Below are 17,220 nucleotides of genomic sequence, written 5' to 3' on the forward strand. Positions count from 1 at the left end.
TACAAATACCACTATCACGTTTAAGGAGGAGGGAGTAGAGAAATTGGATAAAAATAAAGAGGAGATGCTTAAAAGGTTAGCAAGCACTTAAAAATAGAAAAGTCACCCTATCCAGATGGGATGCATCCAAGATTACTAAGGGAAGGGTGGATGGAAATTGCTGAGGCTCTGGTCACAGTCCTCCAGCCCTCTTTAAATATGGGAGTGTTGCCAAAAGAAAGAAGGATTGGCAAATGTTACACAGTGTTTAGGAAAGGAAGTAGGATAAACCAGGCAACTATAGGCTGCTTAGCCAAAGAGGCGGCACAGTGGTTAGCATTGCTGCCTCACAGCGTTATGGACCCGGGTTCAATTCCAGCCTCGGGTCACCCTGTGTGGAGTTTGCATATTCTCCCTGTGCCTGTCTGGGTTTCTTCCGGGTGCTCTGGTTTCCTTACACAGTCCAAAGATGTGCAGGGTAGATTGATTGGCCATGCTAAAATTGACCCAAGAGTCAGGTGGGTTAGCAGGGCAAATTTGTGGGGTTACGGAAATGGGGTCTGGGTGGAATTATGGTTGGTACAGACTTGATGGGCCAGATGGTTTCCTTCTATACTGTAGGGATTCTATAAAATGATAGTGTTGAGGAAAGGAGATCATCTGGAACAAAATTAATTGGCACTTGGAAAAAAATGAAAACCAACACGTATGCAGGGAATCATTTCAAAGCTTGCAGACAACATGGGAGGAGGACAGTAACAGGCTTCAAGAGGACTGATGTAACACTCAGACACATGGCAGATGAAATTTAACTCAGAAGTGTGAAGTGAAGCATTTTGGTTGGAAGAATCAGGAGCGGCAATATAAACAAAATATTGAAGGGAGTGCAGGAACAGATTTGTGGGTGTGTACAAGTCTTTGAAAATGGCAGGACAAGTTATAAAAAACTACAAAGACATAAAGATCCTTTGCTTTATAATTAGGCATCGAACACAAAAGTAAAGCAGTTGTACTAAAACATTATAAAACACTGATTTAGGAAGGATGTAAATAATTTGAGAGGTTGCGGGGAGATTTAGAGAAATGGCCTTGGATTGTTGGGTTGGAGTCATTTCAGTTACTTTTAAACTGTTGGTACAAACATTATATCCATTGTAACATATTTACAGTTATGAGCACACTCCGTAATGACATACGCTCACAGGCTTTGTCAGGAACACAAGATATTTATTAACCAGGAAAGACTCTACAGAGACCAGTAGCATTCCTGGCTGCCCTGGAGTAGCACTCTCCACTGCCCTGCTCCCTACATGTCTTCAGATTATCTTCTGCCGAAGCATTCCCTGAGGTGACTATGCACTGTTATCCTAATTGATCCTCTGAGCCAAGTGACTCTCTTCTGCTGTATTGCCCTTAAAGGGACGATCACCACAACACACTTACACTAGCTTTTTGTCCATGCTGCTTTCTCCCAGACTCTCTTGGATCACGAGTATGTGTCACTTTCTTCTATAACATCACAGGTTGCAGTTATTGTGGGTAATTACCACTTCGGGGTCAGACTGGGGGTGCAACAATACAGTTTTATTTAATGAAGCTTCGTGGAGAAAAGGCACTGGCACTCCGTAGTACTGGGCAGCTACCTTCTCTCAATAATACAATAGGAGTGGTTTATTTTTACACTTTTCAGACAATGGATAGTCCAGACATTAGCCATTTAACACATCATTACAGTAGGATTGATAGTTTAACACATTGTTACAGCCAGACATATACAGACACTGGCATTTAACATTGCATTGTTTCATAGAATGGATGGATACATTCCCTCTATCAATGACTTAGTTTCGGTTTATACATACAGGAATTGGTTTTCTTGCATTTATGTATTATGTATGGGAATTATGTATTCCCATTCCCATTTACTATTCTTATTGTCCTAGGTCTGTCCTTATCTTAAAAGTGCCTCAAGCTCTCTACTGGCTTCCTGCAGCATCTGATTCCTGCATGTTTAACTTTAAGTGACTGTTTGTCCTGCATGTTTTTAGTTTCAAGTAGCTGTCTGCACTAAAAGTCAATGCCTGCTTAATGTCTCTCTCCCAGGTAACTTTTTATGTGCCAGGTAGCAATCTTTGTGATTTTTCCCACTACACAGTTAACCTTTCCCCCAGGGAAATCATCTCAACATCCACAGCAGACACCGTCTCCCTGGCCCTGCACTCAACCCTGGAATACATTAATAACAAAGTCAGACTCCTATTTATCAGCTACAGCTCAGCCTTCAGCACCATTGTCCCTAGGGAAATGATCTCCAAACTCCTTGGCCTGGGGCTCAACTCCTCCATCTGCAACTGGATCCCGTTCTTCCTAACCTACAGACTGCAATCAATGAGGATAGGCAACAATACCTTCTCCAAAGTCATCCTCAACACCAATGTCCCACAGGCTGTGTCATTAACCCCTCACTATGCTCCTTATTCACCTACGACTGTTTGGCCAAATTCCTCTCCAACTCAATTTTCAAGTTTGCTGATGTACCACCATAGTGGGTCAGACCTCAAAAATGAGTACAGGAAAGAGAATTTGGTGAAATGATGCAACAGCAATAATTTCTCCTTCAATGTCAACAAAATGAAGGAGATAATCATCAACTTCAGGAAACGTTGTGGAGGACATGCCTCTGTGTACATCAATGGGGATTAAGTAGAAATGACAGCTTGACAGCTTCAAGCTTTTAGGTGTCTATCGCCAGCTTCAAGCTTTTAGGCGTCCAGATCACCAACAATATGTCCTGGTCCCTCCATGTGGGCACTATGGTTAAGAAAGCCCACCAAAGCTTCTACTTTCTCAGGAGACTAAAGAAATTTGCATGTCCGCTACAACTCTCTCCAACTTTTACAGAGTCACCATAGAAAGCATGCTTTCTGGTCATATCACAGCTTGGTATGGCTCCTGCTCTGTCCAAGACTGCAATAAACTACAACGAGTCATGAACAAAGCCCTGTCCATCATTCAAACAAGCCTCTCGCACATTGACACTGTCGGAAAAGCAGCATGCATGATTAAGGACCCTGATGTACCCCAGACATACCTTCTTCCATCAGGAAAATGATGCAAAGGTCTGAGGACACGTGCAGACCAACTCAAGATAGTTCCTTTCCTTCTCTGTATGATATGCTCTATCTATATAGTGAGCAAGAAACAATACTTTTCAAGGCATACTAATACATGTGATAATAGATCAAATCATGCCTTTGGCCTGGAAGGCCATCACACAAGAGGTTGACAACCACACCCAAAGCACCATCCAGTGCAAGAAGAAGGTTAATATTTTCATCCAGGGTTTGAAAGGTTAGTCATGGCATGAATCAATTCCAGCCTCCCAGACTAGCTGAATCCACTACAGTTTGCCTATTGCCACAACTGGTCCACAGTAGATGCCATTTTCCTGACCTTGCACTCAATTCTGGAACATCTAAATAACAAGGACACCTATGTCAGACTCCTATTTATTGACTACAGCTCAGCCTTCAACATTATTATTCCCATGAAACTCATCTCCAATCTCCATGGCCTGGCCCTTCTGGAGAGAGCTCACCACATGTGGGGACATGAATTATACCCAACCTCTACTGCATCCTCTATGATCACGTGCCTTTCTATCATCTTCATACAAGCCAAGCTGGCACCCAAGTGGGAAAGGTCACTGACCTGGGAGGGATGATCAACATCATTGCCCTCATTGAATTTGAGACGGCTGCAGTTGGCCTGTCTGGGGAGGACCAGGATCGCTTCTGTGGAGAGGGCAATATCAGCCTTTCCCAGCAACCTAGTACAGATCACAGCTCCATCACTTCATTAATCCTGACAATTACAGTGAGTCACATGCACAGTGGTACAGTGGTTAGTGCTGCTGCCTCACCCGTGCCAGGGACCCATGTTTGACTCCCAGCTTGGGTCATCATCTGTACAGTGTCTGCATGTTTTCTCGTGTCTGCATGGGTTTCCTTCACCAATCTGAAGGACATGCTGGTTACGTGTATTGACCATGCTAAACTCTCCCTCAGTGTACCTGAACAGGTGCCAGAGTGTGGCAGCCAGGGGATTTTCACAGTAACTTCATGCAGTGCTAATGTAAGCCTACTCATGACACTAATAAGTAAACTTTAAACAGTCTTATGCAGCTCTTACTCATCAATTCAAACTCTATCCCCTACTTTCCAGACACCAGCAGATCAAGGCTCACAGCAGGCTGAATCCTTATATCCAAGGAGGAGGCTCAGGAAGAACCATTGCAGCACTCACCTACACCCTCCACCAGCACAATGACACACACCTCAATGGGTTACAGCTTTTTAGATGAGACATGGGCTCACTTTCTGGAGAACATGTCACTGACAAGTCCCCACAGAAGACAGGGACAGCCCAGGTCTCAGGCACTTAGAGCGCTGTTGGAGAACAGGTACCCACTGAATTCAAGTCAGATGATGAGTCTCTGGAAGAGGTCACTAACTCACTGGTGTAGATGCCACATCAGGTAGCGCAGTACATCAGGCAGAGATTTGACAATGACTCAGCAGACTGGAACAAACAATGGAGGAATCCATCTGTATTTTAACTGATTTCTCCAAAATGCAAGTGCCTCAAGGTCACCATGGGAAGGTCGGTGACCACCATGGAAATGTTGGATTTGCAATCAACCCTGCACTCCATGGGTACCTTCACAATGTAGGCAATATGAAGAAGAGGCAACCTAACCTCCCTCCAGGTACATCATCTCCTGCAGGAGTCAGGCCAGGGCACTCGGGCACAACAGGAAGGATGTGCATTAGTCGGACACCGTGGGGGCCTCATCTCAGAACACTCCACGGGTGCACAGCCAATCCCCACTGCCAGTGACTACACCCACTCCAGCAACTCAGATTGCTAAGGACACTTCTGCCCCCTAACAGGAGTCCTTTACCAGGCCTCAGACCACCAGAGGGTATTTGCCAAGGTTATTACAGACATCAGGTTGTAGCAGTCAACAAGCTGCTTCCACCCCTGCTTTAGATGTTGGGGCTGCACTAAGGCATTGAGCGATAGAGTAATTTTGATGTCACTTCTGGTTCATGGGTGTGCTGTCACTAAAGAAATTGCACTTTTGGGGATATGTTTGATGGCTATGTTAATGTTTTGGTGCTGTGAATTTATACTTTCAAATCACTATATGTCGGGATTTAGCCATCCCCCCGTTCAATGATAGTGTCCCATTGTGGGATTAACATTCATGTGACGTCAACCTCAGTTGAATTCGTCTCCACATCCTTGTATGATATTAGGGAGATGTGTTTAAATCTTTGTTTGAAAAGTATGGTCAAATGTTTCTAACGTTTCTTCCTCAAGGAACATCACTGAGCGAAGGCAGCTCATCAGCACTAATGCTCTGGCGACATTTGTATCCCTTCAACGGTAGTTGCACATTCTCAGGGCATCACAGACCAAAGCAGGGATCATGGCTTAGTGATTCATGAGGCCAGAATGTGCAAATGTGAATGCTGGACTCATTCTTACTGCAATTGGTTGGACATCCCTTGAGATGCAAGTATTGAAGGCTGGGAAAGATGTGGCCAAATGCCCTCACTTAACTTTACTTTTCCTGGAACCTGTCAACAATTAAAGCATCACAGGCATGTCCCCCATGTCTTCTTTCCTCCATAGCAGCATCATGCTTATACTGACTCCTGATAGCCTTCCAAAGCTTCCTGGACCTCCAGATCTTCATCTGTCAATATCTGACATCCTCCTCCAGTTCACCCTCTGGCATGGCATCTCCTCTTTGCACAGCTAGATTGTGAATAATGCTGTATATTGTAATCATGCAGGAAACCCTATCAAGAATGTATTGCAGTGAGCCATCTGAGCAGTCCAAACATCTGAAGCACATTTTCAGAAGTCCTATGGTTTCCTCTGTAAGAGATCATGTGGAACTGTGAGAAGTGTTGCACTTCTCCTCGGAATATCTGTGAGGGCAATGCACCAGAGTCATCAGCCAGTGTTTCCGTGGGTATCCCTTATCCCCAGGCACCCACCTTTGCAAATGTACTAGCCCTTCAAAAATCTCAGGCACCTAGGATTGACTGAGGATGTTGGAGTCCTGCCAACTCCCCAGGTAATGTGCACAAATGTGCAATATGTGCTTGTGATGATCACAAACTACTTGTACATTGAGGTAATTGTAGCCCTTGCAGCTTGTGAACATTAAGTGCTGTTGCCATGGAGCCCGTATAACCACTGGGGTGCAGCCTATTTCAGCCTCAACTTTGTGGGAAGCCTGAGATGGTAACAAAGCCAATGAATCTCTCAATCTGACTACCTGTTTCCAGAGCAAATCTGACATAGTGATTGGCCTTCCTTTAAGGGTCATCAGTGATCTCCCTTATGCATCAATATGTTGCCAATTGAGAGATGCTGCAAATGTCCTCTGAAACCTGTAAAGATGATGTGGAAATGCTGGCGTTGGACTGGGGTAAACATAGTAAGAAGTTTCACAACACCAGGTTGAAGTCCAACAGGTTTATTTGATAGTGCAAGCCTGTAAAGAGCCAGAGGCAAAGAATTTGAGAACCACAGTCACCTTCAATGCCAATAGCAGGTAAAAAACGCCAACCCCTCATGGCAACAGGTCTTCCTGAAGAATGTAGTATATGTTATGTACCAGATCTTGGGACAAGCATAGGCCTCTTCCAGTCAAGATGTGATATCTCTTTTCCCACTCATTTGTCAGCATTTCATGCACTTTTGAGAGATTCCAGTTTCCCAACTTCAGTCTTCACTCTTCATCCTATTGTTCCTCATTCTCCTTCATCTCTGAAATTCTCTGCCCGTTGAAGTGGTGGAGGCTACCTCGCTAAATATATTTAAGTCATGGGTAGATCGGTTTTTGATAGACAAGGGAATTAAGGGTTATGGGGAGAGAGCTGGAAAGTGGAACTGATCCACTTCAGATCAGCCATGATCTTATTGAATGGCGGGGCAGGCTTGAGGGGCTAGATGGCCTACTCCTGCTCCTATTTCTTATGTTCTTATGTTCACCTCCTTACCCCTGTGCCTTCCACTATTCCCTTTTTCCCTTCCCCCATTGTCCTTGCACAGCTTTCCTCTCACCCCCTCCCACTGCCCTTGCACAGATCTTCTTATCTGTCATCCTGCCCTTGTTTTTGTCATCCCTTCTTCTCCTTGCACCCCATCTCCAGTTGAAAATCTCATCTGTAAAAGTGGAGGCTTGCAACAGTCTTGCAGCACAGTGCTGTCCTTGTGAACAAAGGCGTAAACTAACCCAACCCTGGGAGCAGTATTGGTCAGCATCTGGAAGTGGAGGGCTGCATGAGTTCCACAGCATAGTGGTGTCCTTGTAGACAATCTCAAAGAGCAATAGGAGACCAACCCTACAGCCCCATTAATCACAACATTATGTAAGGTAGGCTATATTTGTCACACTCACCTCAAAGTCAGGAATGAAATGAGGTCCGATTTGTGCATGCCACACATTTTCAAATGGGTTTGAGGCAGACGTAATTTCCTGCTGGTGTGACACAAGATTGGAAATTGTGAGGAGATTCTTGTGAGTAGCTGTTTCAATAAGCATTCATGAGATTTAAATGAATCCACATAGCATTCACACCGCAAAATAGCAGGATAGCTGATGCACCATTAGGAGAATTACAAACTGGTTTTATCTGGCAGTTCTCAGACTTTTTGCTTGCTGGCATATTCTTTGTTCCCACCTGCCATGAATCTCATCCTTGTGGGTGGGAAAATTTGACCCAAAAATGTTAATTCTATGGAATGATCGAAGAAACTGGGGTTGTTCTCCTTCTAGCAGGAAATGTTAAGAGAAGATTTCATAGAGGTATTCAAACTATTTTAATACAATAAACAAGGAGGAAACTGTTTCAATGGCATAAGGGTCAGTACAGTCAGAAATCTCAACACCAGGTTGAAGTCCAACAGGTTTATTTGGTACACAAGCCACTAGCTTTCGGAGCGCTCGGTGCTCCTTTGTCAGGTGAGTGGGATTTCAGTTCATAACCAGGGCATGTGAAGACATAAACTCAATTTACAAAATAATGGTTGGAATGCGAGTGTTTATAAGTAATCAAGTCTTAAAGGTACAGACAATGTGAGGGGAGACAGGGTTAAGCACAGGTTAAAGAGATGTGTATTGTCTCCAGCTGGGACAGTTAGTGAGATTTTGCAAGCCCAGGCAAGTCGTGGGGGTTACAGATAGTGTGACACGAACCTAAGATCCCGGTTGAGGCCAACCTTGTGTGCAGAACTAGGCTATCAGTCTCTGCTCGGCGACTCTGCGCTCTCGTGTGTCGTGAAGGCCGCTTTGGAGAACGCTTGCCCAAAGATCAGAGGCCGAATGCCTGTGACTGCTGCAGTGTTCCCCAACAGGAAGAGAACACTCTTGCCTGGTGATTGTCAAGCGGTGTTCATTCATCCGTTATCGTAGCTTCTGCATGGTCTCCCCAATGTACCACGCCTCGGGACATCCTTTCCTGCAGCGTATCAGGTAGACAACTTTGGCCAAGTTGCAAGTGTATTTGCTACCAAATAAACCTGTTGGACTGTAAGCAGGTGTTGTGAGACATCTTACTGTGTTTACCCAAGTCCAATGCCAGCATCTCCACATAAATGTCAGTGCCCAGAAGACTCTGAGAACATGCACTTCTGGATCTGGTGATGTGTAATGAGGCAGACTTGATCAAGGAACTTAAGTTGAAGTAACCTCTAAAAGGCAGTGACCACAGTATGATAAAATTCAACTTGCAGTTTGAGAGGGAGACTTTGAAATTGGATATAATGGTGCTGCAATTGAGTAAAGGAAACTACAAGCTATGAGGGAGGGAGCTGGCCAGATTTGATTGGAAAGGGAGCCTAGCAGGAAAGACTGTGAAACAACAGCAGCATTTTTTGGGGATAATTCAGAAGGTACAATATAAATGCATTCCAAGGAAAAGGAACCATGTTAAGGGGAGGACGAGATGACCATGGCTGACAAGAGAAGTTAGGGCTAGTATAAAAGCAAAGAAAAGAGCATACCGTGAGGTGAAGAATAGTGGCAAGCCAGAGGATTGGGGAGCCTTTAAAAGCAAGTGGAAGACACTAAAAACATTAAAGATGGAGAAGATGGAATATGAGGGTAAGCTAGCTAGTAGTATAAAAGTCGATTACAAGAGTTTTTTTAGATATATAAAACGTAAGAGATAGTGTGACATGAACCTAAGATCCCGGGTGAGGCCAACCTCGTGTGCAGAACTAGGCTATCAGTCTCTGCTCGGCGACTCTGCGCTCTCGTGTGTCGTGAAGGCCGCTTTGGACCGCTGGAAAATGAAGGTGGAGAAGTAGTAATAGGGGACAAAGGAATGGTAGAGGAACTAAATGGGTACCTTGTATCAGTCTTCACAGTGGAATACACCAATAACAAGAAAGTCAGTGGGCAGAGGTAAATGTAATGGCCATCAATAAGGACAAGGCGCTAGGGAAGTTGAAAGGTCTGAAGGTGGATAAATCACCCGGACCTGATGGACTATGCCCCAGTGTTCTGAAAGAGATAGCTGAGGGGATTGTGGAGGTATTGGTGGTGATCATTTAGGAATCATTTGAGTCAGGAAAGTTCCAAAGGAATGGAAAAAGGCTAATGTAACACCCCTGTTTAAGAAGGGAGGGAGGCAAAAGATGGGAAATTATAGGCCAGTTAGTCTGACCTCAGTCATGGTTAAAATCTTGGGTCCATTATTAAGGATGAAATTACGAGTACTTGGAAATGCATGATAAAATAGGGCTGAGTGAGCACAGCTTTGTCAAAAGGAGGTCATGTCTGAGAAAACTATTAGAATTCTATGAGGAGGAACAAAAAAATTAGACAAAGGAGAGCCAGTGGATGTGATTTGTTTGGATTTCCAGAAAGCCTTTGGCAAGGTGCCTTACAGGAGGCCACTAAATAAGCTCAGAGCCAATGGTGTTAGAGGTAATGTATAGTATGAATAGAAAGTTCGCTAACAGAAAGCAGAGAGTGGGAATAAGGGGTCCCTTTTCAGGATGGCGACTGGTGACTAGTGGTGTTCCACAGGGGTCAGTGTTGGGACCACAACTTTTCATTACACACATTAATGATCTAGAAGATAGGACTGAGGGCATGGTTGCTAAATTTGCAGATGATACATAGATATGTAGCGTGTTGAGGAAGTGGGGAGGCTGCAGAATGACTTGGAAGGCTAGGAGAGTGGGCAAATAAGTAGCAGATTGTATTCAATGTGGGAAAATGTGAGCTTATGCACTTTGGCAGGAAGAATAGTGGCAAAATGAGGGGAGATCTCATTGAGACGTATAAGATGATGAATGGGATGGATAGGATAGAGGTGGAGAGACTCTTCCCGCTCAAAAAAGACAGTAGGACTAGGGGGCACAGCCTCAAGATAAAGGGGAGGCGGTTTAGAACGGAGTTGAGGAGGAACTTCTTCACTCAAAGGGTGGTGAATCTCTGGAATTCTCTGCCCGTTGAAGTGGTGGAGGCTGCCTCGCTAAATATTTTTAAGAAGCGGGTTGATGGGTTTTTGATAAGAGAGGGGATTAAGGGTTATGGGGAGAGGGCGGGAAAGTGGAACTGAGCCACAACAGATCAGCCATGATCTTATTGAATGGCGGGGCAGGCTCGAGGGGCTAGATGGCCTACTCCTGCTCCTATTTCTTATGTTCTTATGTTCTTAAAATCTATTTTCTAAATGGGGAAAGGCTTCAGAAATCTGAAGCACAAAGGGACTTGGGAGTCCTGGTTCAGGATTCTCTTCAGATTAACATGCAGGTCCAGTTGGCAGTTAGGAAGGCAAATGCAATGTTTGCACTCATTTCTAGAGGGCTGGAATATAAGAGTAGGAATGTACAGCTGAGGCTGTATAAGGCTCTAGTAGACCCCATTTGGAATATTGTGAGCAGTTTTGGGCCCCATTCCTAATGAAGGATGTGCTGGTCTTGGAGTGGGTCCAGAAGATGTTCACAAGAATGATCCCAGAAATGAAGAGTTTGTCAGTTGAGGAGTCTGGGTCTATACTGAATGGAAATAAGAAGGATGAGGGGGGTTCTAATTGAAACTTACAGAGTGCTGAAAACCTAGACAGAGCGGACGTGGAGAGGATGTTTCCATTTGTGGCACAACCTCAAAGTAAAGGGACGCTCCTTTCTTCAGCCAGAAGGTGGTGAATCTATGGAACTCATTGCCACAGAGGGCGGTGGAGGCCAGGTCATTGAGTGTCTTTAAGACAGAGATAGGTTCTTGATCAGAGTTACGGGAAGAAGGCAGGAGAATGGGGATGAGAATCGTATCAGCCATGATTGAATTCAGATTCGATGGACCAAATGGCCTAATTCTGCTCCTCTATCTTATGGTCTTATTTTAGGGCTCTTGGGAAGTCCCAGAAGCTGATAGGTAGCTCTTGGGACTTCCCAAGTTACAGCTCAGGAGCTGCAAAGTTAGACACAGATGGCTCTGTGTTGGAAAGCAGAAGTCTTGGGAGTCACGTATAGTTTGGTGTAACAGAAGATTGGAGCTTGGTTATTAAAAAGCTGAAATTACAGCAGTAAATAGAGGCTGGAGTACAGTCTTGGAAATCCAGGGAAACATAATGTCGAAAGATGAGGTTAAAACCCTGGGAGGTGCGCAGTCTTTGAGACAGTCTCAGTAACTTTGAGGGAACTCTGAGGTTTGATTTTAGAATGTAAGATTCCACATTGTGTTTTCCCCTTCCAGACGACAACATGTGCTGCACCTCCACTTCTGGTCATCGGGAGGTGCACTTGTCCATCCCGGACACGGGGGCGCTGCACCTCCCCATCCTACCCATCAGACGCTGCACTCCTTCTCCAGGGTCGGTAGTAGTCATGATGTGGAGATACCGGCGTTGGACTGGGGTAAACACAGTAAGAAGTCTCACAACACCAGGTTAAAGTCCAATAGGTTTATTTGTTGCAAACACCACTGGCTGTTCCTTCGTCAGACTTATTATTGTGTCCTCCTCTAGGATGTACAGATGCCGGCGTTGGACTATGGTAAACACAGTAAGAAGTCTGACAACACCAGGTTAGACTCCTCCAGTGCACAGGGAGCGCTGTCCGAACGTAATTTAAGTTAGTTTACTTGGTTTGACCCGAAAGATCAGGGAGCGCTGTGTTTCCTCATCCTAGTCTCCGGGATGCCTCCTCCAGGACACAAGGGGCGCTGCGCTTCGCATACCCGGCCGTCAGGACTGGGAAAGTGCATCCTTTTGAACCAATTAGAAATGCTGGCGATGTAGCGAAGATGTGGAATAGACCAATTGCGATTATGAACGGAGCGGAGCGACCGGTGATAGACTGGGAGGAAAACCAATGAGCGGCAGGGATCTGAAGGTGTCCAATCGGCGCGGCCGATTTTGAAATAGTTGATGCGAGGATGCTTCGAAACGGTCGGGCGCGCGGGGAGCGGCTCTGAGCTTTGCGGCACCTTGAGCTCGAGTAGCAGAGAGTGATCCTTCCTGCCGCCCGCTATAGAGTGGCATCCAGGCCCCATCCCCTCACGCCGGGAGACACAGAGACCCTGTTCACATTGCTGCAGAGTGAGAGAAACAGACACCCAGACCTGCTTTTCACTGACCCCGACACTTCGATTTAACGGTTGATCGAGGGATTCTCGGTGTGAAAGGGAGGGAACGCGGATTATTTGATGATGAAGCCGGGTGGTGAGTTATTTTCCCCAGGGACTGAGATTTGGCCGTGATATTGTGTGGGTTTAGACGTTTGAGATGGGGGGGGGGTGTTGGTTGAGACAAGGGGTGGTTGGATGGGGGGATTTGGTTGAGACAAGGGATTTTGGGGGGTTGGTTGAAACAATGAGTGGTTGGATGGGGGTGGGTTTGGGACGGGGGGGGGTGGTGGTTGGACATGAGAGGGTGTGCTTTGAGCCCCTGAAGATAATGGGGGGGGCAGTTTGTGGATTTCAGCCCCTGACAATGTGGGGGGGAGGGCTTTGAGCTACTGTCGGTATGAGTTGGGGGTAAAATGTTAGTATGGATTGAGGATTGGCTATCTAACAGGAAGCAGAGAGTTGGAATAAATGGGTGCTTTTCTGGTTGGCAGTTGGTGACTAGTGGCATGTTGCAGGAATTGGCACTGGGGCCTCAACTGTTTACCATACACATAGACGATCTGGAGGAGGGGACCGACTGTAGGGTAACAAAGCTTGCTGATGACACAAAGATGAGTGGGAAAGCGAATTGCATGGAGGATGTGGAAAGTGCAGAGAGATTTGGATAGGCTGAGTGAGTGGATGAGGATCTGGCATGTGGTGTATAACGTTGGCAAGTGTCAGGTTATTTGTTTCTGGAAGGAATAATAGTAAAATGGACTATTATTTAAATGGTGATAAATTACAACATGCTACTGTGCAGAGGGACCTGGGGGTCCTTGTGTATGAATTGCAAAAAGTCAGTTTGCAGGTGATCAAGAAGGCAACTGGAATGTTGGCCTTTTATCACGAGGGGGATAGAATATAAAAGCAGGGAGGTCTTGCTGCAATTGTATGGGGTACTGGTGAAGCTGCAACTGGAGTACTGTGTGCAATTTTGGTCCCCTTATTTGCAAAAGGATACATTGGCCTTAGGGTGCAGAGAACATTCACCAGGTTGATACCGGAGATGAGGGAGTTAGCTTATGAAGAGAGATTGAGTAGATTGGGCCTGTACTCGTTGGAGTTTAGAAGGCTGAGGGGTGATCTTATAGAGATATATAAGATAATGAAGGGGCTAGATAGGGTGGAGGCAGAGAGATTCCTCTTAGAAAGGAAACAAGAACTAGAGGGCACAGCCTCAAAATAAGGGGGAGTCAGTTTAGAACAGAGTTGAGGAGGAACTACTTCTCTGAGGGTAGTGTATCTCTAGAATTCTCTGCCCGTTGAAGTGATGAATGCTACCTCATTGAATATGTTCAAATTACAGGTAGATAGATTTCTGATCAATAAGGGAATTAGGGGTTATGGGGGACAGGCAGGTAAGTGGAAGTGAACCACTGCAAGATCAGCCATGAGCTTATTGAATGGCGGGGCAGGCTCGAGGGGCTAGGTGGCCAACTCCTGCTCCTATTTCTTATATTCTTATGGTGGACAGGGAATCCTGAGCCCTGGGAAGGGGTAGAGGTTGGGATTCTGAGTCCTGTGATGATTAGGGGTGGGAGGGGGTCAGGAGCGGCTTAGGCAACATTTATCATTTTGAAATTTTTTCCACTTCTAGTGTTTCATTGTAAATGCGCAAAATGTTTCTCTCAACTGACAAAGAAGAAAATTAAGAAATGTTCACCTATCTTGACATTACTCAGTCTTCCTGATGATATTCTGCTTTACATATTGGAATGTCTTCCTGCTCAGGATATTCTGCACTTCAGAGCGGTGAGTGAGTTGTTGTTTATGCACCTGATGTAATAGGATTGGAGATATTCTACCAGTAAAGCAACAAAATTCAAGTTGATACTGTTATAACTGCTTTGTGTGTTACATACCATGTCACATTATTTTGTTACAAGGAAAAACATACAGTACTTTCTTTTGACGGCAAACTTAAAAGTGCACTTTGCTTTGCAAATTTGGTAGATATCCAGAAGATTCACATTTAGCACAATGGTTAACATTGCTGCGTCACAGTGCCAGGGATCCAAATTCGATTCCAGCTTGGGTCACTGTCTGTGTAGAGTTTGCACATTCTCCCAGGTCTGTGTGGATTCTCCCTGGGTGCTCCAGTTTCCTCCCACAATCCAAACACTGTGCTAACTAGCTGCATTGGCCATGCTAAATTCTTCCTCAGTGTATCCGAACAGGTGCTGGAGTGTGGCGACTAGAGGATTTTCACAGTAACTTCTTCAGTGTTAATGTCAGCCTACTTGAGACTAATAAATAAACTATTATTCTTTTATTTACCAGTTGCTAACTTAATATTGAGACTATTTGCAACTTGCTCCATGCAACTCATATACTTTTTATGCTATGCTCATACGATAGCACTACTATCTAGCCACCAGGACACGGGGAATGTTCCTTTTGTTTGGGACCATATGTGTACCTTATTCACTAATTGAGAAATTTGTCTGAATTTCTTGGTTAGCACAAGTGGATAACGAACACATATCATTTTTGATATTTGAAGGTAATGGAAACTGGATACACTGGGACTGTACAGTCTATACCCCAATGCCTTGGTGATAAGTGCATAAAATAAATGGATGCTTGTGACTTGAGATCGTGGACAAACTACTCAGAATAATTGCTATGTTCAGGGAAAGGAACCTCTTTCTGATGTAGAGTGAACTGGAGGGCCAGCCTGTGTTCAAAGTGATTTGCAGTTTTCTTCCCACTTTAAATATATTTATTTGAAATGTTCACTATTGAAATCTTGTGTTTCTTTCTTTCAGGTACACTCTCACTTCCGATCCCTTGTAGATAATCATTCTAGTGTTTGGGCCCATGCAAACTTTCAGGAAATCTGGCCATCACCATTAAATCGATGGCTGTTTGAAAGGTACAGTTGTAAGATATGCTTCTATTTGACTTTGAGGCTCAACTAGCCCTAGTTTGCTTGTTTGTTACTGTGTCCTATTGGGATATTGGTGTTAGTTGGCTAACAATAAATCTGCAAATACTTCCTCATTGGCCCTTTCCTTTGTTCTAGAATTCACACAGAACACTTTGCATTATCAGGAGTAAATTTATATATGGGCTTTCCAGAATTAGATTGTGCGATTTTATTTTTTTTAGTCAAATGTTCAGTCACCACAAAATCTTCTCAACTTTTCTCTTCATAGGAATATAGGAGTTATACTCCTATAGGAGGCAGTTTAAGTCTTAAATCCTGCTGTGGATTATGGCTGATCTCTTCCTGATATCAAATCCTCCCTATCTGTTCCCGTATCCCTTTAAACCATTTTTAAAATCAGAAATATATCTATCTCTTTGAAACTATTTAATGATCCGGACTGCTCCACGCTTTGGGACAGCAAGTTCCACAAATTCACCACCCTCTGCTAGAAGTAGTTCCTCCTCACTCCATTTTAAATCTACCGCCTCTCAGTCTATGCCTGTGACCTCTTGTTCTAGATTGCCCCACAAGGGGAGACATTTGATCTACGTTTACTTTATCAATCTCTTTTTATTATTTTATATACCACCATCAAATACCCCCTCCTCCTTATAAACTCCAGTGAATATAAGCCCAAACTGTTTCATCTCTTCTCATATGTCACCCCTTTTATCCCTGGAATCAATCTGATGAACCACATCCTTCCTCAAATAAGGAGACCAAAACTGGACACTTCTCCAGATGTGGCTTCACCAACACTTCTCTACTGTTATACTCCAGTCCTTTTGCAATAATTGCTAACATTTCATTTGCCTTTTTTATTACATGCTGTGCCTGCAAACCGACTTTCTGCAATTTTTGAACAAAGACTCCCAGATTCCTCTGCCCAGACACATCTTGACTCTGCTTTTCACTTAGAGAATTTGCCTTTCTGTTTTCTTGGGGTCAAAATGGATGACCTCGCTGTTAAGAACGTTAAACTCCATCTGCCAAATTTTGGCCCATTCTCCTATCCTATCTATATGCATCTGTAAAATTTGAATTTTTTTCTTTGTTGTATTGCCTTCATCACATTCTCAGTTTCAGGAGCATTTCAAACTGTGTGGGGGAAAAGAACTTAGCTCTGTGGTTGTTTGTTTCTTCCCCAATTCATCCATTTATAAATGGATGAATGCTTGAAGAATGAGGAAGATTGCTCCAATTTATGAAAGCAATATTCCTTGTACTGATTTATTTACAAATAGGCTAGCAATTATTTTATTCAACCAGCAAACTAGAGACAGCATGTTTTATTTATTTAAAGACAATTTTTTTGGTGGTGGGAAGAAAAGCTTTGTTGCGTTTCTAATGAGTTTCTCTATTCTAGGGCTGCAGGAAGTGGAAATTTTGAGGCTGCAGTAAAACTAGGAATAGCCTACCTCTATAATGAAGGACGTGAGTATTCACCCAGTTGTCTTGCAATGCTTGTTTGAAAACATAAGTCACTAATTTAAGGGAAAGTCAAAGAAATCTTGGTGACTTAAAATTGGAATTTCATGCCATGGACTTATGAAGTGAGAGTCCATGGGCCCTCTTAAAGGAGAACTGGGTGGTTCCTTGGAAA

At 44.2% G+C, this 17,220-nt stretch overlaps 1 protein-coding gene across 1 annotated transcript in view; it reads left to right on the plus strand.

Moving 5' to 3' along the window:
* Positions 1-11,901: 11,901 nt before the first annotated feature.
* ccnf (cyclin F) overlaps positions 11,902-17,220 on the plus strand; it is a 57,351-nt gene continuing 52,032 nt past the window's right edge. The window contains exons 1-4 of the mRNA XM_080206669.1: positions 11,902-12,737; positions 14,283-14,437; positions 15,454-15,560; positions 16,984-17,051. Coding sequence (XP_080062795.1) covers positions 12,722-12,737; positions 14,283-14,437; positions 15,454-15,560; positions 16,984-17,051 — 346 coding nt within the window. The 5' untranslated portion in view covers positions 11,902-12,721. The remainder of the gene's footprint in view (positions 12,738-14,282; positions 14,438-15,453; positions 15,561-16,983; positions 17,052-17,220) is intronic.

Source organism: Carcharhinus amblyrhynchos, chromosome 18, assembly GCF_965287045.1.
Source record: "Carcharhinus amblyrhynchos chromosome 18, sCarAmb.v2.hapA, whole genome shotgun sequence".
NCBI classification, from domain to species: Eukaryota; Metazoa; Chordata; class Chondrichthyes; order Carcharhiniformes; family Carcharhinidae; genus Carcharhinus; species Carcharhinus amblyrhynchos.